At 35.8% G+C, this 22104-nt stretch overlaps 1 protein-coding gene across 6 annotated transcripts; it reads left to right on the top strand.

The window, feature by feature from the left end:
- The first annotated feature begins 361 nt into the window (after nt 1-361).
- Nucleotides 362-15016, top strand: LOC126372876 (E3 ubiquitin-protein ligase siah-1-like). Of its 6 annotated transcripts, none has more exons than XM_050018801.1 (7): nt 362-459; nt 3413-3579; nt 7002-7170; nt 11489-11689; nt 11937-12042; nt 12671-12795; nt 13145-14401. In XM_050018801.1, exons 1-7 carry the CDS (start codon nt 429-431, stop codon nt 13414-13416), a joined length of 1071 nt encoding a protein of 356 aa, XP_049874758.1. In that variant the 5' UTR covers nt 362-428; the 3' UTR covers nt 13417-14401. The 6 variants fall into 6 exon arrangements, with proteins under 6 accessions (XP_049874758.1, XP_049874759.1, XP_049874757.1 ...); XM_050018802.1 differs by lacking the exon at nt 362-459 and adding an exon at nt 828-1153 and having other exon boundaries at nt 3416-3579; XM_050018800.1 differs by lacking the exon at nt 362-459 and adding an exon at nt 830-1153.
- The last annotated feature ends 7088 nt before the right edge of the window (nt 15017-22104 follow it).

The raw sequence follows: 22104 nt of genomic DNA, 5'->3' as shown, positions 1-22104 counted from the left end.
AATTTTTGTTTCATTTTCTTGTCCTGTGTACAAAGAACTATTAAATAAATAGATTAGCTGGCACGTGACAACCACAACTGGCACATATCGACAAAACCCTAGAAGAAAATATAAGAATACCTACATTATTTACCTTTATCGAACATTCCAGGTCTTATTTAAGAAACAAATTTCTTAACGTGCTTTTTGAAGCGTGCAAAAGCTCGACCTAAATAGGTATTCCCATGCGGTCACTTACCTATATATATATAGTATATATTTATTTCGAAACGACAATAGCGTATTTTTATCCATAAGTTGAGATAACATTAAAGGAACAAATATTTTATTTATCTATAATCAACCAATCTTATCCTCGTATCTTATTAACTAATTGATAAGTTTTATAAAAAAAAAATAGTTCGTGATTTCATACCGTACTAATTACAATGGGTGAAGACGTATCGTCATCATCCAAATGTAAGTACAAAAAAATAAAAAATAAATAGCTCTTTCTAAACATCATTTTCATATCATAACATAATGTGTGAGCCAAAGTACGGGCAAACCATAATTTTCCAATCTGCAACTAAATATAATGTTTCATTCAAATAAATATATTATAAAGTGACATTCAAACTTCGCAGACAAAGTTAAAAACAATTATATGACATTTTATTCCCACGGGATATGTAAGCAAATCTTTGCGTTAATGCCACTATAATCTGCGCAACAAAAACGCTTTTTAAATTTAAATACAGAGCAGGAAGTTCGTTTGCTTCACTCATTTTACAAATGCCACTCGAGTCGCAATCCGGTGGAATGTAAAATATGTCGCTGTAAAATATTCAGTATTAGCAGATGGTAGAGTAAGCGCAAGTGGTCAGACGGTGCGCACTGACGGCCCTTCGTCGCGACCTTGTCGCATAAATATAGACGAACTAGAGTCGCCAACAGTCGCGCTTACCACAATCACGTCCGATACAGCTACCTTATCACTCAAAATGGCTCTACGATTACACTCTAATCACTTGTTCTGTAATCTGTATACCAGTGCGAATTGGGAAGTGTTTACCAAGTGTATAACAGTGTTTGACGTGGTCTAGTTACGTTGGAGAGCGACTAAAGTTTATTTTCGTTATGTCGTCGACATCTTCGCCGACGGGAAAGAAGAGTTAGTGTATTATTAGTTTAGCTATACTGGATTTTGGTGCTAATTATGGGTGCTGTGTTACTGTGTTTACTTGTGTATTTTTTGGCATTTTTGATGCTGGTCGCTTAAAAATCTGCGGTAGATTGTAATGTCAAACTAATTAGTTTTCATTAGTGTTCCTGAACTTTTAACATCAGTCCTTGGTACAGAGACAGCTGTTCGGGCGGTACCTAAAATAACAGCGATGTCAGTAACAGTGAAATCAACCTTGTGGCTTGAACCTCCGCAATGTGCCTATTCAAATTCAACTGCATTGGAATTGCGATCAATATTCCGTCACATTTCCTTCTTGGCTCCCTTGGGTTGTGCTACATTGCTGTTTGGTTACAGTCGATATGGAAGCTAGGTGTTTACTCCCTGCCGAGCCGAGTACACACTTCGAGCTAGGAAGCTATTAACACTATGTATTGAGTGCATAATACGAAATAATTTGTTTGCTCCCCCGTGATTGACGGCTTCATGACGCTGTTCTACAAATTTAGTTGTTCCCTTCCAGTGTTTAAACGTGCTGTTATGTTTAGCTGTTCAAAGTTTTTTTTTTCAACCATAGTAAGTCTAAAACGGAACCCTGAAGTTTATTCAGCCACTTTACACACGAAAGGAACTAGGTAAATATTTTTCTACAAAAGACTTACTTTTAAAACTGTCTTTCCTCAGTTCAAAGTCAAATGTAGTTATAAATAAATTAAGTACTTATTCTTTTAGTATTTGCCTTCAACATTTTTGTTTATTCAGGTGATTCTTAATTCATTTTGTACAGGATATTAATTCAATCAACGCTGAAGATAAAACGGGGTATCGATGTTTTAAAAGTATGTCAAGTCCGTATTAGACCTCGATAAGGTTTCTAGCGGTAGATAAAGTTTCAGCAGTATCGGGCGAGAAACGACGTGGTACATTACACTCAAGTATCTAACTTTTCCTTAATGGGAAAATTACCCACTCTGTGAAGACTGAATAATGAATTTCTATATCGAATTTTTACCGATACGTTCCGTTCTAAGCATTGTTATGATTATTACGTGTATTGTCTTGACCTGTGTAGTAATATAAATTGTTTCCTAAAATATAAATATACAAAAAAAATAAGTCCATTATAAAATATGCTACCAAAAATAACTGATGCATCGTAATCGACTAATCTTAAATATAGGGTCTATGATAGGATCTTAATCGAGTGACTATATCTCGATCTCAAATTCAAAAATATCTTTATTCAGTAGATAACATAGTTACACTTTGAAACGACATTTTTACATAACGAACGTCTCATCCGTCTAAAACTACTGCAGCTTCTCACAACCTGTATAACCGGGGAAAAGAAGCTGCAAGGAAAACCTCGGCACAGGGAGGGCCCTGTACCATCCCGCACCATCTAGGGAGATGGTGTTTTAAAAATTAATATAAAATATTGTTATACAATTTAGTAATTTGGCTGCCTAATATCAGTTCCCAGACAGTTAATCCCATGCATTCATGTTTTCTAGATAATAAATAATATTAATAACCTTCATTACAAAATTTCTGTTTAATTACTGTCTTAAATCTGTTCAAAGGTAAATTCTGAATGTCAAAGGGAATCTTATTGCATACTATATATTTCCCCTTAAAATATTTAATTATTTTATGCATTATGGTTACAACAGACACATCTAAATCAATCGACAATTTCTGGTACTTCCAAATACAGGGTGTCAGGGACATTGTAACTAAAACTTTAAGGGATGGTTCAGACCATGATTTTGAGTTGATGTCAAGTGGAATTTTCCGTCGGAAAAGTATGGAACAGAAAATAATTAAAAAGAAAAAAAAAACTAAAAAATAAACATAAATTTTGCGAAGGAAAATTCCACTTGATATTAACTCAGAATCAGGGTCTGAATCATCCCCCTCAAATTTCGTTACGATATCACTAACACCCTGTATATACGCAGACCAACATAAATATCAACGCCTATATACATCTCACTGCTGGTCACAGATATCAAATAATATCAATACCGAGCATACGGCAGCATGTCTTTCGTAAAGATATCATGATGAACTTAACGACTTAGGTATTTCCGACGATTGCTAATGATTACGTGTAAATTGTGCAATTTAGAACCCTGTCACATCAACATATTTGACATTTATTTGTACTTTGTTCCAGTCTGCCAAGTAAATCAATGCGGCATGGTTTTGAAGTTTATATTTCTAATAGTTATTTTCTCTCCTCAGTAGTTTTAAATACGCTCTTGGAGACAGACCACTACTCGGGTCTGATCAAGGAGCTGACGTGCACCAAATGCAACAAGTACATGAAGCCGCCGATCCACCTGTGTGTGGACGGACATAGCATCTGCGGAATCTGTTATGAGAAGAGTTACCAATGTCATGTGTGCCAGGTAAGCTGAGTTTTTGGAATAAAAATAAAACCTAATGTAAAATTTCAGTTACCAATTATTTTATTCCTCTTTTTCTTCTATCGTGTGGGTTGTGAGGTGGATTACCAATCCCATCAACCCTGGTGTCAGGGTTACTATTGAGCCGCTAAAGGCATGAATATGAATTAGTATGATTTTTTATTTTATTTAATAGTTACTCGCAACGGAGCAGCGTGATAGAGTATGCTCCATACCCCTTTGGTTGATTGAGGGGAGGCCTGTGCCTAGCTAGGGACGTATATAAGTTATTTATGTTGTTATTTAATAGTTTATTGCACATAGATAAAAACAAAGGCAAGTTGATTACACACAAAACAGACAAACTCTGAAACTACTTTCTCTGAAGTTACAGCTTGTCTAAAGGTGTTTCAAATATAGTTGAAGGATAAAATACCTCTGGGTGAATGATGCAAAATGTTGGTTAAATAATATTAATATCTTTATTTGTACTATAAAGCCTTAAATATAATTATGACAATATTGGTAAAGTTGAAAGACATAATTATTATAGCTGGTATCCCAAAAAGTTTGAAAACTGAGCTAAAGACACCAGCTATTAAATAAAAGAAAGATGTCCAATATTTCTGCCATTTATAAAAATATGTAGATCGATACTGTACTTATACAATAAAATCGTTTACACAATAATAGCAGTAAGAATACAGAAAAGATTGCGACAGATATGAACATAATAATTTAAAATCGAATGTGACTTGGATGGATAACTTAATACTTAAAAACACATAAATTAAAAAGCGTCTAGAAGTATAAATAGTCTTTATAGTCACATAGAGGAAGACATAAATTCGTATACGTTGTCAACGTGTTAGTTTTATAGACCATCTTGTAACCATAGAATATCCATTAAATAAAGTTTTAATATTCGTAATTCATAAACATTTATTCGCATTTTGGTCTACAATTTTAGTTATTTGAATTATAACATGCAAATAGTAAAATAAAATAGTTAATTTAAATGTCCATTAATTATGAAATAATAATAATATAATAAATTACAATGTCATTATTTGAACTTCCGTAAATATTTCCTGGAAGTAAACATAGAAACACATTGTAATGTTGTTTTTAATTGTGTTAAGTACGTATGTTTCTGATTATGAGTTTTCATTTTGTTTTTATTTTTATTTTGTAAAATATATTATATTCTATTGATCGAATTGACTAAATAAATTGTGTTACAGACTTCGATTCGTAGTAAGTATTTAGATTATTATATTGGCGATTATCTAATCATTGTTGTGAACCGATTTCTGGTATGCGGGCGTCATATAACTATATTATTACTTTTTGAAGATAAACATATCGGAAATAATTAGCGAGAACTTCGATATAATGGAACGCAGGTTTATTTATTAAAAGCGGTAGCATAATTTGCGTGCTAATAAATATGCCTACCTCAACGCCCCGCCCCGATAGAGGCCTCTTTAGTCTATCTAAGCCGTAAGCCGTTAAGGAGTATGGGAGCGCGCGCGGATTTTCTGTCTCGGTCGCACACGGTAAGAACAATTATTGTACTTCACACTCTGGACTATTACAATGGTGTCGATTCGAGCAACCACATATTTTTACCTAAATTTGACAGAACTAAAATAGCTCTAACTTTTTCTTGCTCATATCGTAAATAAAAGACGGCACTACTTTAATGTCAAAACTAAAATAGGTTAATTTTGAAAAAAATACCTTTAAAAATAGGCAACAGTCCCTAATAAAATTATTCACAAAAATAAAACAAAACAAGTAAACACTAAAATAAAACATTACATTATTATTTATTTACTAAAATAAAACATGTAATTATAACATAAAAATAAAAATGTAAAAACATTTAATACCTGACTACGGAAATATCACGGTCGGTTTTTGAAGTTATAGTTTTATTTATATTATTTTGTGGGCTTGTTTATTAAGATAACGATATTTTGGAGGTAAAACCTACCCGGAACATGTCTGAGCAGTCATGTTATCAATTCACCATAATTATCGAGTAAATACAAGGAAACATGCAAATAAAAGCATTGTATAAATGTAATATGTAATGAGTAATAACTATGATACGTGCAAATTAAGCCCTTTTATTTGATATCTATCATACTATCATTGGAAAAAAAATTTTTTTCGTCCTCAGTTTATGTGCTCTAAAGGGCGCCACATTGAATTTAGCGTAACGTCACATAGCCTATAACCACTGAAAAATCAAGACGCTTCTAGTGACATCTCATTTGTTAAATTCTGACAGGTGGTTTAAAAGTTAGGTTGGAACAGAAGTGCATACACATATACATATAAAAAACAAAAACTAAATAGAACTCTAAAAAAGAGACTTCCCTATTTGCTTAATAGTTTGCCTGAGAACATCCGTCTAGAACCAAATAAAAGTAAATATAAAAAATTACTTAAACAACACCTTCTAGACTCGTGTCCTAGCTAACTTATTGTATGTTATTAATTAATTGACTATTAGATATAAGTTCATATTATTGTAGAGACTCTTTCCTGCAGACAAACTGTTTAAACAGTTTTGCAGGGCATTGATAATTGTATTTTTAGTATTAAGATTTAATAAAATAAATAAATAATAATAATATACATAGTGGTCAAACACATAACCCGCCTTTTTGCTTCGCCGAAGTCGGGTAAAAAGAACGCATAATAGACAACCTCGCTGCGACTATCGTCAGCTGCTTTATTTTTTATTTATTTGTACATAATTTTTTTTTATTTATTCAATATCAAAAAAACAATTAAATCCTTATAAATAAAATAAGACGCTCCTCTAAACAGAAAAGCCGTACAGGTTTATGCGAGGAGGGAATGAATGCGCTTAACTCGCTATACTTAATTGGTAGGTATGTACTACATAGTTTAACATGCGCCCAGATAATTCTATTTTACATTGTTTAGTTCCTACACACATGTCTGTGTGTATCCCACTAGGCAATTTGTTTAAAATATCTGGTAGTAAGTATTCCCACTTCCTCATGCCATACACATTATTATATTTCGGTAGTTGGTACATCGGTAAATAAGATAGTTGACGCAAGCGACTTGATCTACTGGTCTTGGTTAGCATTTCAATGTTTTTAAACTTGTCAAGTATTATAGCCATATTAACTTTACTAAAAACCGGCATCACCTTACAATATTTGAAAAGACCTTGTTCGTTATCTTTAAATTTTGATTTTATTTTTTGATACAATTGTTTTCAATATAGTGACTTGTAGTTTGTATATACTATTTAAGTACGTAATAAAACAGACACAAGGAACATACAAAGAAAACAGACTTTTCTAACCTCCAGCTTGATTGCGTCGGTGTTACTTTATATGAACAAAGCCTATAATTAAACTTTTGTGTCTTCCCAGAAAGAGTTCGCGCTCATCCGCTCGGTGGTGCTGGAGTCTCTAGCAAATAAGGTTCTATTCCCATGCACCAATGACGGGTGTCCCAAACATGCCACCCTGCCGATCCTTGAGAAGCATACTGCTCACTGCCAGTACCGCATCATCAACTGCTTCATGGCTAGAGTCTATGGTAAGCTTATTTTAATTTTCTCTTTGTGTCATTCTCTCACACTATACTATTACCTTAAGACCTATCTTACTAAATTGTTAAAAAGTGGTACTTAGTTTAGGGCACAAGATGCCATACCTTTCAAAAATGTACCAAAGGTTGATAGACTTAGTTTACGGTTTCCTTCGCAATGAAAATCTGCACATTGACCTAGGTCTGCCAACCATTGCCCAATGGCTCAAATTAGCTTCAAAACGTTTTTTAGATTCTGCTCCGCACAACCCAAATCCCCTGGTAGTTTGCCTGGCTTCCGAATACATTTCGCTTAGGGACGGTACTGAAAAGTATCGGCGTCCGAAGGACGTAGTATACGATCCCGACTACCCGATTACTCTAGCCATAGAGGCAGCCAGTCAGCTCGCGACACCAAACACTTCAGGACCCCGATACCGACCCCGCCGGCGTGGTCGACGATTTCCCTCATTCAGCGTTTATCGCTATCAACCCACTAGGGTCGATTAATTCTTTCACATATCAGACGACGCCCTGAGCCGAGGTTCGCGCCCAACTGGGCACCCTCAGGCATGTTGTCTTAAACGTTGTACCGGGTGAGAGCCTTCAGCGCTCCCCATTTGTCCGGCCAAGTAGTTAATGCTATCTGCGGCAAATCTACAATAAGTCACGTCAAAAAACAAAATCTCAGATACTTTCTCAGTCGATATTTTCATCGACTCTACCATAAATTTAAAATTTTAACCTTCATTGTAAAATTCAATCCTACCTCAAAAACCAGCAATCTTCTGAAATAACTTCAAGAATTATAAAACTTTCTTCAAAAATTCGCTACCCAGGCCGAGTTTCTTTCGTTCCGTATCGAACATAATAACAAATTGTAATGAGCTACTTTCCAGGCTACGTTCACCAAAAACAATAAATATGGCGTTCTATAGCTCTAACGTGACAATTACCAATCAATAATAAAAAAAAAAAAAAAAATTAATAATATATTATTAATTTTCTCATTACTCTGGTACATAATTATTCCAAAATACAATGTAGTGGCAGAAGCATATATAAAATTAATTGTTACTTGATATTTGAATCACATTATGTAGCTACCTATATTGCTTCTCTTTATATTGATCAGAATCATCACCAGCCCATTAACTTCCCCACTGCTGGGGCACGGGCCTTCCCTATGGATGGATAGGGAGATCGGGCCTTGAAACACCACGCGGGCCCAGTGCGGATTGGTGGTTATTAACGACTGCTAATGCAGCCGGGACCAACGACTTAACGTGCCTTCCGAAACACGGAGAAGCTCGAGATGATTTTTTTTTCTGTGGTCACCCATCCTATGACCGGCCTTTGCGAAAGTCGATTAACTTCAACAATCGCAGACCGAGCGCGTTAACCGCTGCGCCACCGATTTCCTCTTTTTGATCAGAATATTCATCATAATTCTGATTATTATTATAATGTAAGTCTGTCTGGGTGTAATAAAAGGATCATCATTTATAACCAAAAACAAAGATAAAAGATGCATATGTCTGTTATCCATGAAATTAGAAATGTTAAACGAAGGAAAATCGGTACAGCGCCATCTACATTGTTTTTAAAGAACGTAGCCTTTAAATTTCCTCCTTGAATTAAATAAGTAACAAAATGTAATACAACGACGAAGTTATATAAGGTGCAGGGTTTATCTTCTTCTATCCTGTGGGTTGTGAACTGGAGTACCAACCTTATCAACCCTGACAGGGTTACTATTAAGCCGCTAAAGGCCCCCTTACATGGCTCATATAACGACTACTTACTTACATTAGTAAGTAGTAACCGGGACCAACAGCTTATTGTGCCTTCCGAAGCACGGATCATCTTACTTTTTGGACAATCAGGTGATCAGCCTTAATGTCCTAACCAAACTAGGGACCACAAAGTAATTTTTGTGATATGTCCCCACCGGTAATCGTACCCGGGGCCTCCGGATCGTGAGCCCAACGCTCAACCACTGGACCACGGAGGTCGTTGTTTATAGTATTTATAAGTTGTGTTTTTTGTTTATAAGTTGTTGTAGTTTTTATAATACATAATTATGTACTACGTAACTGTGTATATGTATCTTTACTCCGTATATCTCAACCTAAATATTACAAGACGGAACCTTAGTTTTCTCATTCGGCAGCACATTGTTGTGGCGCCGCCTGGTGATGACACAAAATAGTAAGCAGTCCCGAGCCATTATCTTCTGAAAGACAAATCACTCGGTGGGGCACCGTCTACGCTCGTATTTTCACACATTCATATACATCGCATGCTATGAACATGTTACTCTCTGCTTTAAATGGAAAAGACTTTTATGTTTCTTGAGAACATGAAATATGTTTGAGCTGGCTTCGAGTTTTATACCAGCAGTTTCGGGTTGAAAACTTAATACTGGCTTTAATTTTTTTGCCAGGAATATACGACTAGTTCAGCTAGTGAAAGATTTTAATAAACGTACTTATATTTGTTTATTTCCACTAAAGATTGTTATTAAATTTTACGATAAAAGTACAAAATTCATTGATTTTAAGTATTATTACTCTACAAAAGTGAGTATACTGGTTGACCCTTGATATATAAGATTGATTTTCGTCACCAACGTTATTTCTACGCACGTGTAGTAGAATCTATTAGACATAATTAAATAGAAGTGAGACGCACAAACGCACACGCACACACGCACGCACACACGCACACACACACACACACACACACACACACACTGTATCCATGTGTTTTTTTTTTGTAGAGGAAATAAAGATTTTACTTACTTACTAGTAGGGTGCCTTTCCACCAGAGATGTGCTATGCTACGATGCGACGGATGCGTTTGATATCCACCAATCATATTCATTGGTGCACATAGCATAGCATCGGTGGAAACGGATTGAACTAAGATATGTTTTTATATGGAAGGATGCGTGCTATATGTAGATGTGTACTATGGATGCGTGCTATGGATGCGTGCTGTGGATGCGTACTTTAGCTATGTTCCGAGCACAGTATGCCTACACAGCTACTTTGCGGAGGCGTATCTTCGCAGCACACCTTCCTCGCACAGCTACATAGCTTAGTATTGGTGGAAAGAGTCGCATAGTTTCGTAGCGCAGCTTATACATCTTCGCAACATAGCTGCATAGCACATCTCTGGTGGAAAGGCACCCTTAAGCTTCGCTTTGTAAGAAAATGTAAGTGGTAGTGTCCACTGCAACGCATGGTGAGGCTTCATGAGAGGTTACATGGAGAGGTCATTGATACATGCGTGGCTTGATGGAATAAGCGGTTACATAGCTCATCGCTGTCGACGTGGGTCTGCGTTTCCATTGGAGTACACGAATATGACCCACGACTATGTAAATGCCTCCTGCAATTAAGCCCATGTCAGTAGTACTTACTCATAATTAATAACGTGAAAGTACTCATAGTATTAATAATTAAAGAACCTCTAATAGTGAGCATAAAAGTAACCATAGTTGGTATTGAAATTCTTGAATTATAAGAAAGAAAGAAAGTTTATTTAGTACAACAAACAAGTAACAATTATAAATAAGGCCTTGGCTCCTAAACTAGTTTAACTGTATATTATCTTGTCGGAAAGAACATTAAAATCCTTACAAAGCTATCCAGGCCTCTTCAGACCACTGGATCTGTTAAAGCAAAAATAAATATATTTCACGTTCAACAAAACAAGTGGCAAGTGGTTCTACGAATAGTAATGGCCAACTAGCCTGGTGGGACAGTCGGCAAGCCGTCTAGACAAATATAAAATATGCAAGAAATGTCACTTTTAAAAAGAAGTCTATATTTAGGAAAACATTTTGCTCTGTACTAACGTAACTATAGCAGGTAGAATACTCGTCATCTCGGTCTGAATCCATCCAATACTGGGAATAACCCGTCTTTCTTTTATACCATTCTTTCACTATACAAGTGTCCCTTACTTTTCTATATTCTTCATAATCTCCTGGCCTGGCCTGGTGGCCTATCGAGAAATCTTATAACTACCATCTCTTGGCCCGCATTCCAAGACCACCTTAGTCCATCTGTTATCTTCCCATCATGCTAAGTGTCCGCCATATTCCAACATGGATGGCTTTACGGATAGCTTTATGACTCACCACTTATCACGTTGGTCTAACAGAAAGCTTGGTGAGGAGTGAGGACTTGGTTTTATCTCTCCGACTACTCCAGTTGGGACTAAAGTCGTCCGCTTCTGTGTGTGTTCTTGCATCATAGACTTTTGTGCGTGCACAGGTATTACAATACCTAAAAAGACTTACTCCCTCTGTTCCCAGGCGAGTGCAAATGGGAGGGGCGAGCTGGAGAGTGGATGGACCACTGCTTCACAGACCACAAGACCAGAGTGACGGAGCTCCCCTTCATCACGGTGAAAGACAAATGGGATGCCAAGCGGACCGAACCTGTCCTCAACTACTTCTTGCTGAGGTGCTTCGATAAAGTGTTCAATGTCTACCAGATTTACGATAAAAGAGGAGGTGAGTACAACTGTTTGACTTTCGAATTATGTTTAATTATTTCAGCAGTAACTACGGCTACAACTCATCAAACATTTTTCGTACCTAACAGCTTTATATAAGTTACTAAAACTAAGCCCTGCCGAATATACGAACATATTTCAGAATAAATACCTTAAAGGCTTAAACTGTATGTTCCTAAACATGTTAAAGTAAGTTTTGCCTCACCTGTGGAACGCTAGCTAAAATGCGAAAACCGTTGTTCCAGGCAGGATGATGTGGACGGTTTTAGTTAACGACGAACATGCGGAGAGATTCTATTTTGAAGTGGATCTCTTCCTTCCAAATTCGCCGAGCAAAAGGATTGTGTACAGGCAAGTATCTATACTATAACATTATAAATGGGATAAAAACTCTGTCTGGCATTCTGTTACCTTTTCACACTTAAACCGCCAAACCTATTTAGATGAAAATGCATAAATCTCTTCATTAGTGGCTCCTCGTATCTGTATGGTACCTACAGCGGCCACACCCTGGAAACTGCGGTGCTCCGTGGGCTAATCCTAATGAAGGGGGCTATAGTGTATAGCTAGATGAAAATGTACAATGAGAGTCAACCATTTTTCGTTTTACTTCTATCAAATAATCATTTTATAAAATACTAGCAGTTACCCGCGACTTCGTTCAGATGAAAGCCTACTATTAAAACTATAGAATTTCAAGGGTTGAATTTCATAAAATCCCGTCTTAATGAGCACCTACGTCCTAAACTAAAACCCCGGTGCAAAATTTGAGACTCCTCGCACTTGTAGTTTTTAAGATTTCGTCATGAGTGAGTCGGTCAGTGACCTTTTGCTTTTATATATATAGGTTTTTTTATATAGATTAAAAAAAACTTTGAATTTAGTTTGCCACTTGTTAGCAATAAAAGTCTATCGTCATTATTAGTACCCAATATCGATAGTGATAAATATTTCATTAAAATATTATGTTCTTTTTCAGGCGTCCTTGTAAGTGTGAGAAAGACGCAGACTTCCTCGAGCATACACAAAATGTTTACATTCCCGTAGAAAATGTATTCTCCATGCTTGATGAAACGGAGTCCATGAACTTCACTGTCAGAATCGGTAAGTTTGTTTCCTATATTCATTATCAGTTTGTTAGTTACGAGTGTTTACTGATTCACTTCATTTTGATGATGATGTTCATTATATTATTGCTCCTAACATGTATTGTACCTTAAATCATTAACATACTACATTATTTAATTCATAATATATATCTACTTTCTATATCCTAAATATTTTTTAACATCTTAATTGCTAACTACTACCACTACTCCTCTCTTGTTATTTTATTTTACTTATAGTACTTAAATATGAATAGTAAATTACATAGTAAACGAATTATTTATAGATGTTTCTAGAATTAGTTTTGTCATAACCATAAACAAGACAACAGACAAAACTCTTGTAGGTACAGACGGGTCCGTTCCCGCTTCACCATTGCTATCATCCACCACATCCATCAACGTCCTTGAAAACGTGACTGTTCAACAACTCAAGGAGACCTCAAAAAGTCCTGAGCCTAACCGAACTGATACTTTACCGAAAAGAGCTTCGAGACTTTGGTCCAGTGCAAGAAACTCTTGGCCAGGAAAGAAGATTCCTGCTTTTGACGGAATCTATATAATGATGTACCCCGGAGGTCGTAAGGCTTCGCTTAAACGGGAGGAACGTAAATTGTAAAAAGGAGAATGTTTTATACTGGTCTATCTTATCAACAGAGACGTGTTAAGGCTCTATCTGACTAGACCACCGTGATGTCGCAACCTGAATCGCTTTATGTTTGCAGTTGTATAATCGTTTGAAACTGCTGTCTTTTCGGTGGTTGCGCAACCAACAAGGCACCAATTTTCAACTGCATACATTTCGTTGGTGGCGACACCATGATGCCCTAGTAAGATAATGACCTTCAGAGAGGACACACCGCGACATTACTGGCTCGTTGCTCGTTGTATGGCTTCAATGCACTGTGTGGCATGTAGTTATGATATACACGTCGCTTTGGAGAGTCACCTCCTATTATACGTCGCAACGATCCCACAATTCATGATGTGGTCACACGTGGTTTTGCTACCAAGGACGAGCTTCATACAGGATGTTAGAAGCGTCGTAACGAATACTGATGGTGATGATCCAGACCATGATTTTGAAGTAATATCAAGTGAAATTTTCCGTCGCAAAATTCATGTTTTTTTTTTTGTGCATTTAAGAAATATATTTTTAATTTTATACTTTTAATATCGACAAAATTTACGTTACGATGTTACTAACACTGTACGGTTCGTAAGTGCGTAGTTTTGTAATGAATTGTTTGCCACGTAATTTTTTAAAAATTATGTACATAAAATGTAATAATGTTTTTTTTATGTCATGTTATGGGGTAGACCAGGTACCATGCAATTTCTGGCATCCTCCTTTGAAAAATGATTACGCACACATGGCATACGTAATATACAGTATATTTAGAATTGCTTATAAAAACTTATATAAAAAAATCTTTGCGCCAAATAGCCTTCCATTTATTCGTTGCTAAATAGGGCGAAACGCTTTGCTTTTAGAAAATAGCAAAAATGCGGGTCTAGTCTAGTGTTAAGTTTAGAAAATAGACTGAAATGTAGTACCTTTTAGCTTATTGTATTATCCTTATAAAATACATATTTATTCAGTATATGAATGATCATTTCACAAACCTAACACTCATCAAATTCCACCTTAGAATTACTTTAAAAACATAACAAATGACTAAGTATAAATTAATTATATAATATATGGTTACCTCATTTTACTTTGTTGTTCATCTTTAGTACCACTTATTTCTTCATACTCTAATAATTTGGTGGCAAATTTTTAAACAAATAAAATAATGAGTATTTAATACCAAATCGCTGCTTAAAACGTTTCAAAATCCTTAATGAGATCAAACAGTTTCAATTTGAGCACTAAAATAATAAATAATAATAATTAAAGAATATTATTTTTGAACAATTTTGTATAGTTAATAACTAATATTCAATGTATTTCAGGTGAAGTAGAGAATTTGCCTTTACTAGATACTCCGGCAGGCAGTGAAAGTTTAATTTTGCTTCAAAACGACGACCACAAGGAACACACCAGTGGGAATGGAAACAAAGAATAAGCCTGGCTGTCTAGTAGACGGAAAGCTTAATATTTCTATGACAGAATTCAACATCGAAATACAAAATGCCTTTAACAACTGCTTAAAAGTAATAATATTAGTGGTTTGGCACAATTAACGGAATAAAAGTTGTTATTTATTATTGAACCTTTGTATTATTTTCCTCAGAGCAGAAAATGAAGTTATTTTCTATTTTTCCTACGCTGCATCTCGTTCTTTGCTAAGGGCAATTCCATCAAAGCAAAGATAACGAGAAATAAATCTAGAATGAATTACTTTATCTCTTGTTATTGTTTTGATAACCTATAGTTTCCTGTTAGATTGGTTTGTTATGTCTCCACAATATTTAGTTTTGTCACAGATACCTTTGCTATTTTTAAAACCAAATATAAAGGTCTGTGTTTATCGTGACCAGACGTTTTTCTTTGGCTAAAAATAAATTGATATTTTATTAATCTTTGTTAAATTGTATGTTTTAGAGTTTGAATTGATATCTTGATATTTACCAGCTGTTTGAACACTTGACTGAATTTAAGATTGATGAATTTAAGAGCCACTTGTCAGTGTAACATTCTCCATGCTACTGTCGTAGGAGAAAATCCCGACCCCGATCGATGTCGGGATGATATTAAAATTGACAAATGTTTATAATGTGCCTAATTATTAGGTACTTACTTAATTCCTTGATGCTTAATACTGACATTATTTGTAATATTGTACGTCCGACATGGACATGCTGTTGAGACAATTTCATAATGTTTGACACCTGCATGATGTACCTACAGAGCTTCTCAATAAATGTTTCTTGTTTCCCGCGTCATACAGAGTACTCCGGAAATCAAGAGGGAAATCACTGTCCTATTTTTCCCAGAATTACATACTGAACGTAAAAGTTTGATAAAATAAGACTAATTACTGTTAAAACAGTCAGCCCCCTAGTATTATCCCGTTTTTCACAGGGTTCGCTTACCTAACCTGAAGATTACTGAGAATTACTGTTAAAACAGTAATAAACAATAGTACTCCATTCTCTTCTTTTTTATATTTTCACGTGACTTATTGTAGTTTTTCCGCAGAGGGCATTATCTACTTGGCCGGACAAAGCCATTATCTTCATGTCCACACCTCTAAAACCGAAATTACACAGTTATGTGGCTTAATATAACAGCCATCATTTTGTGGGATACCAAAATGATAAACTCGAATTGTTATAATTGATAATGGCCATTGATTGATCGATGTGAGTATCTACCGTTATTAATGATACGCCATGGATATCGATCATTGTGTCAAATGTTAATAAATCTGTTTTTATATATTATTTACTCATGTATGTATGTATATTATGTGACATAATATTCCTCAAATTCTTCCCTAGGTGGATTTGTTTTATTTTATTAGAATTTATTTATTATTTCAATTTTTATTTAAAAAAATAATAAAAACCCGCCTACGCAAGTCTCACGCTCTAAAAAGTATAAAACAAGAAAATACTTATCATCGTCATCATCATCAGCCCATTAACGTCCCCACTGCTGGGGGCACGGGACTTCCCTATGGATGGATGGATCAGGCCTTAAACCACCACGCGGCGCGGGCCCAGTACCCATTGGTGGTTATTAACGACTGCTAATGCAGCCGAGACCAACGGCTAAAAATAAAATAAAATTAAAATAAATAAAATTAAAAAAAAAATACTTATATTTCTATGAAATTCTTCCGAATACTCAGTGATGTTTACTTGATAGCCGTGGTCGTTTGCCACGGTAAGCAAACTTTTAGGACAGGCAAATTGGCATATAACCACACTTATCACCTAAAAACCACTATTCGGAAGAATTTCAGAAAAATATACTTGTTTTATACTTTTTGGAGTGTAATTTTTCCGTAGGCATGTTTCAGTTTTAAAAACGTAATATTTTGATTCATAATATATTATTTTTGTTGTTGTACTGTTATCTTGTTATTGGTGATAACTATCTTCATAACTATCTAAATAGAGTACTTACGAAAATTAATCTAATGATTGACAGCGCGCAACAGGAAAAGAATACTTAGTATACGTATACAACAATATTAATAATTGCCGATAACAAAGTTGGAGAAAAATATAACTTAACTAGCAACCAAGAACTTTAACTTTGGCTTTAACTTTACCTTCCGAAGGCGTACATTTCAAGTCTATTTACTTTCCCGGACGATTGAACATCGAGCATAAAGTAACAATAGTTACGCGATCCAAACTTCTGCCGATATTCTGACAGAACTTGTTTGCTTCTTTTTATGATTCAACCCGTGGCCAGGAGCAAACGAACTGTAAATTTCTACTGAAAATAAAAATATATTGGCGCTGCAATCGATCTGCCGCACAAACCATTAAACTTTAAGCGGGACGATTGAAAATATCGGAAATAGCAAGCGGGACAAAGCAAAATATTCCTTTGAAAACTATTCTTCGCTCCGGCTTCATTTGCGAGCGGTTTTCGAACTTTTATTTGAGCTCGTTCCGTTTCACGACCGCAGTTATTTTGAGGTAAGTATTTACTCAACTACGCGTGCAAACAGTATAAAGCTCAGGGCTACAGTTACAACTGAACGGTCGTTTACTGGAAAATAGCTATTAGATACGTTGTGCTGCATTACCCTGCAAATTGCACATGCCAGTTGCTCGTTTCACCAGTTGTTTGTACGTAATGTATTTAATCGTATTATTTTGACACGTTACTACTCTCTGCAATATCACATTCGTAGATATAAGTTTAAAAATACGAAACTGCCTTGTCTATTGATGTCTTGGTTCGTTTAGTTATTATTCCCACTTACCCATTCTTGTATTTGTGGTCATATAGTGCGGACCCATAGCGCACCCTGGACATTTCATACAAAACACCTCGTTATACACAGAAACTACACGTTGACGTTATCGTACTCCCTCATCTGTGTGTGACGTCTGACGCCGCGAAAGTAAGACCGAGGGAGGTGAGGTAAACGTAGCTCAGTCGCTTGTGGGGAGCGGAGAGTTACCATTCTATACGTAGTTAGTATTATTACTTATTCTATGCCCAGAGTTCTACTAATAGCATAAATGTATTGAAGGATCCCTGAGTGAATGTGTGTGTGTGTGTGTTTATGTGTGTGAGGGTGTACGTGCGTCCATATGCATCTGGATCCACGACTTGACACTGAAAAACCCGTGTACTGGATCAGTGAGTAGCGTTATCTACCTGTCATAATAATTATAAGATATACTTTACTGAGCACAAAACACAATTATTGTCGCCTTTAATTATGTAAGTAATAACTTACTTATGTAAGTAATAACTTTAATTATGTAAGTGATAACTTACTTATGTAAGTAATAACTTTAATTAAGTAAGTAATCATCAGCCGTATGACGCCCACCGATGATGATGAAGTAAGTAATAACTTACATAATTAAGTACCCACTTAAAACACATTGAATCCTCTTTTCCCACTACAACTTTTTTGTCATTTTATTTTTTAACCATTTTGTAATTGGCATACTGAACAAAAACCGGTTTGTGTCGCTGAAAATCATGCTGTAAATCATGCCACGGAATTATGAGAGCATGAAATTTATTACACGGGCGTCCGGTTGCAAATTTTCATTTCATAGAATAATTTTCTATACAATACAAATTTATTTACGAGTAGAATCGTCTCCCTGACAAGTGATTTATATTTGGGTGTCCATTTTATATTCACTTACTCATTTTACTAACTTATTCTGCTTCAATGGGAGCTAATAAAATACTTCATCTCCTTCCTGTTCCTCTTCGATCGTAGGTTGGACAGTATCAGAGCTATTCTTATTTTGAATTAATATAATACTTACTTACATAGAACCCCTTCAGCTGATTTTTACCCTTTCACGGACAAAGACCATGGGTCATTGATGGTCCATAATAGGTAGTATGAGAGTATGACGTTGGAATCGGAACGTCATTAGACGTCCTGTCCTTGAAAGTGTTAAGGAGGACTTAATATCAAAAGTGGCTGCAAGCTATTTTACTTAACGCTTCGGCTACCCTGTTAGGAATTACGGGCGTAAGTTAATATATAATATATATAGTGTGTATTTCAATATAGTTCTATTTACTAAGATCTAATATTATTAAATAATCACTGTGGTCCTGTCGCTTTCTTCTTGTGTTTCTGAAACAGGAAACGCCGGTTTAAACCCCGATACTGGACTTGCACCAGTGAGTAATTAATTTATCTTAAATGTAGTTTTCAGTAACACAATTGGTTCGACCATTATATTAAAATTCAAATTCAAAAATATCTCTTTATTCAGTAGGTAACATAGTTACACTTTGAATTGTCAATTATTACATAACGAACGTCTCATCCGCCTAAAACTACTGCAGCTTCTCACAACCTGTATAGCCCGCCATACGGCTCATCACCTATCGCGTTGGTCTAACAGAAAAGCACTTAGTTCATCTTGCGATGAATATACCTCTGACTACCCCAATCGGGATATAGTCGTGAGCTTCTGTTCTGTTGTACTATTACTTTTCACATCCTCTAAAGGTCTTAAAACTGCCTCTGAATTACACGTACGTAGTTTAATCTGCTAGGACAATAAAGTTCAGTAATTATGCAGTTGGGCTATATAAACTCGCTGAGAGCGAGCAGTGAAGACGTTTGACAACTCATTAACTGAGAACGGAATGTGCTTCATTATTTCTCTCGACTTTAGAAAACACAGGGTCGGAGCAGCTGGTGAAACCTCCAAAATTTAAATACACCCTCGCGAAGATTGTTGCAGCAAGCCTTCTTTATTTTAGCGTTATGCATATTTTCGGGTAAGTGCTTATTTACCAAACCAATAAGACACGACGAATTTATTAAACACATAATAGAAGGAAAGCTAGAAAAAAACGAGGAAGGGGAAGACCAAGAAGAGCTTACATGGAACAGGTTAAAGAAAAGGTTAACGTCGTGTCTTATAGGGAAGTCAAGGAATTGGCCTTTGATAGACTGGAATGGGAAATGCTACACCGACAAGAGCGTGGCTCTTAAATTGATGATGATGATGCTTATTTAAATACAATTGTCCCGATTCCTGCAGACACATCCTAATTTTATTTTAAGTTATACCTATCATTTTCTTATCCGCCGAAAAGGAAAGGGACGGATGATTGACAACTGTTAATTTTAAAATGAATGAATAACCCGGGCGAATAAAATAGGCATCTCGCTCATATGCAACCCATTTGACGTGTGCTGTTAGCTTAATCATGTCGGGTTATTGTCCAACATGAAAATTTGGAAGGGCTTTTTAAATTTCTGCCTAGAATTGCCGTGTGCCATAAATTTTAAGCCTGTCGATTGCCCGTCCCTTTCTTTTTCAGCGGATAAGAAAATGACAGATATAACTTAAAATAAAATTTTAGATTACCCGGTAGTGCCATGGGACATCGATTTCCTATGACACTCTAGTTGTATCAAGCGGGTTATGCTACGGGCAAAAAAGGCAAATCAACACCATTTTTGTATGAAACTAAATTATTTGAAGCGTTACAGTATATCTTTACAGAGTGAAACTTCGTACCTAAATGCATTCTTACTAAAAACATTTTTTGTAAAGCAACGCACATGCTAATATCGATCCAAGAAAAATTATGAACTAGGTCTTAATTTTTAATTCAAGACAATATGCATACTGACATTACACTCAGATATACTTTTTCTGATGTTAGATGCCGCATGCCATTGCCTAAATAACTCGACATGTCCACGTCGCGTTGTAACGTGGAAATTTACGTTGACATCTTGCGCTCCGGGCCACGTCGCCAGCACCGTCGATTTCCACGTTCACGGCGCCGTGACCTGATATGAATACGCCTTCAGTTACTTAGAAATAGCTTTGAATTAAAATATAATATACGTTGATGTTATATATTTTATATTTTATTAACGAACTAGAAATAGTTTTTGCCCTCGAATGCATTTGCCAATCCTATAACGGACTCATAAATTACTGCACTAAAAACATAATGGACGAACTGAAAAGCTTCACAATTTACGCTCTGGCTATTAAGACTCGCAGGCTAATAACATTATTTGAAATTGAAAATAAAAGGGCTTAATTTATACATTCTATTATTGTCACTTTTCCGGAACGTGTACCACGAAATCTGATGAGAATTCATAAAAATGTATAGGAACATCATACACATACATACATGAACTCACGCCTGTAATCCCAGTGGGCAGTGACACAAGTAACCTCTTTCTCCTGAGACCTTTGTTTGACCATAAGGTCTATTAAATCTATCTCAGGACTTCGCATCAATAGTGGCTGCAGTTGTCTTATAGGGACATAGCAGAACTTGAGAGCCGTGGTAGAACACTTGCCTCTCACTTTGAGGTCGCAGGTTCGAATCTAGCACAGACCTAAACCAATGATTGACAATTATTTCTTTTGAATTCATGTTTGGATCGTAAATGATTATCACGTGCTCAGCGATGAAGAAAAACATTGTGAGGAAACCCACATTCCCAAGAAATGCGTTTCGGAGGATTGTGACCTAATCTGTATTGGGCTGATTAGGTCGCAGATTGGAAGGTCAGACAGGCAGTCGCTTCTGTAAAAAACCGGACCTGTAAAATCTCCAGGTTAGGTAAGCGGACCCTATGAAAAACGGGATAATGCTAGGGAGATGATTTAGTAGCAGAACTTCTTTTTCTAGGACGCACCCAAAATTATACCTTTGTGTGAAGAAGGAGTTCTTCCATTTTGGCACACCTCGAGGCGGGGACTTTTAAGTACTTATTACCTCCCGAAACACCTTGAACACATTTCTGAACCAATTGCTTAAAGGTCCCACGCACTCTATACCCCTTTTTGGCGATTTGTTGACTGGACTAAAATATTCACAAAATAACGTGACTTTATCATTCCGTAGACCCTTTGAAATCATTAGTTAGTTTGCGGAGTCTGTTGTTTATAACAATGATTATTTTAGTTAGTACTTAGTTATCTATCATGTTTTTATGTAAATGACATAGGTGTTGATTCTTTAGGTTTATTATATTAGGAAAACCATGTCACATTAACTTTTTTGACAAATTAAACTGTAAATCTCATTAAATGTCAAATACGATAGTGCGACAGGCTTCTAAAGTGGGTACATGATATTGCTCATGACTGTACACACCATCTTTATTTTATTAAGTTATAAAAAGCTGTAATTTTCTTAAAA

This window comes from Pectinophora gossypiella, chromosome 14, assembly GCF_024362695.1.
Source record: "Pectinophora gossypiella chromosome 14, ilPecGoss1.1, whole genome shotgun sequence".
Classification (NCBI taxonomy): Eukaryota; Metazoa; Arthropoda; class Insecta; order Lepidoptera; family Gelechiidae; genus Pectinophora; species Pectinophora gossypiella.
The sequence above is the reverse complement of the archived record's forward strand: the minus strand, read 5'-3'. Positions and strand labels throughout refer to the sequence as shown.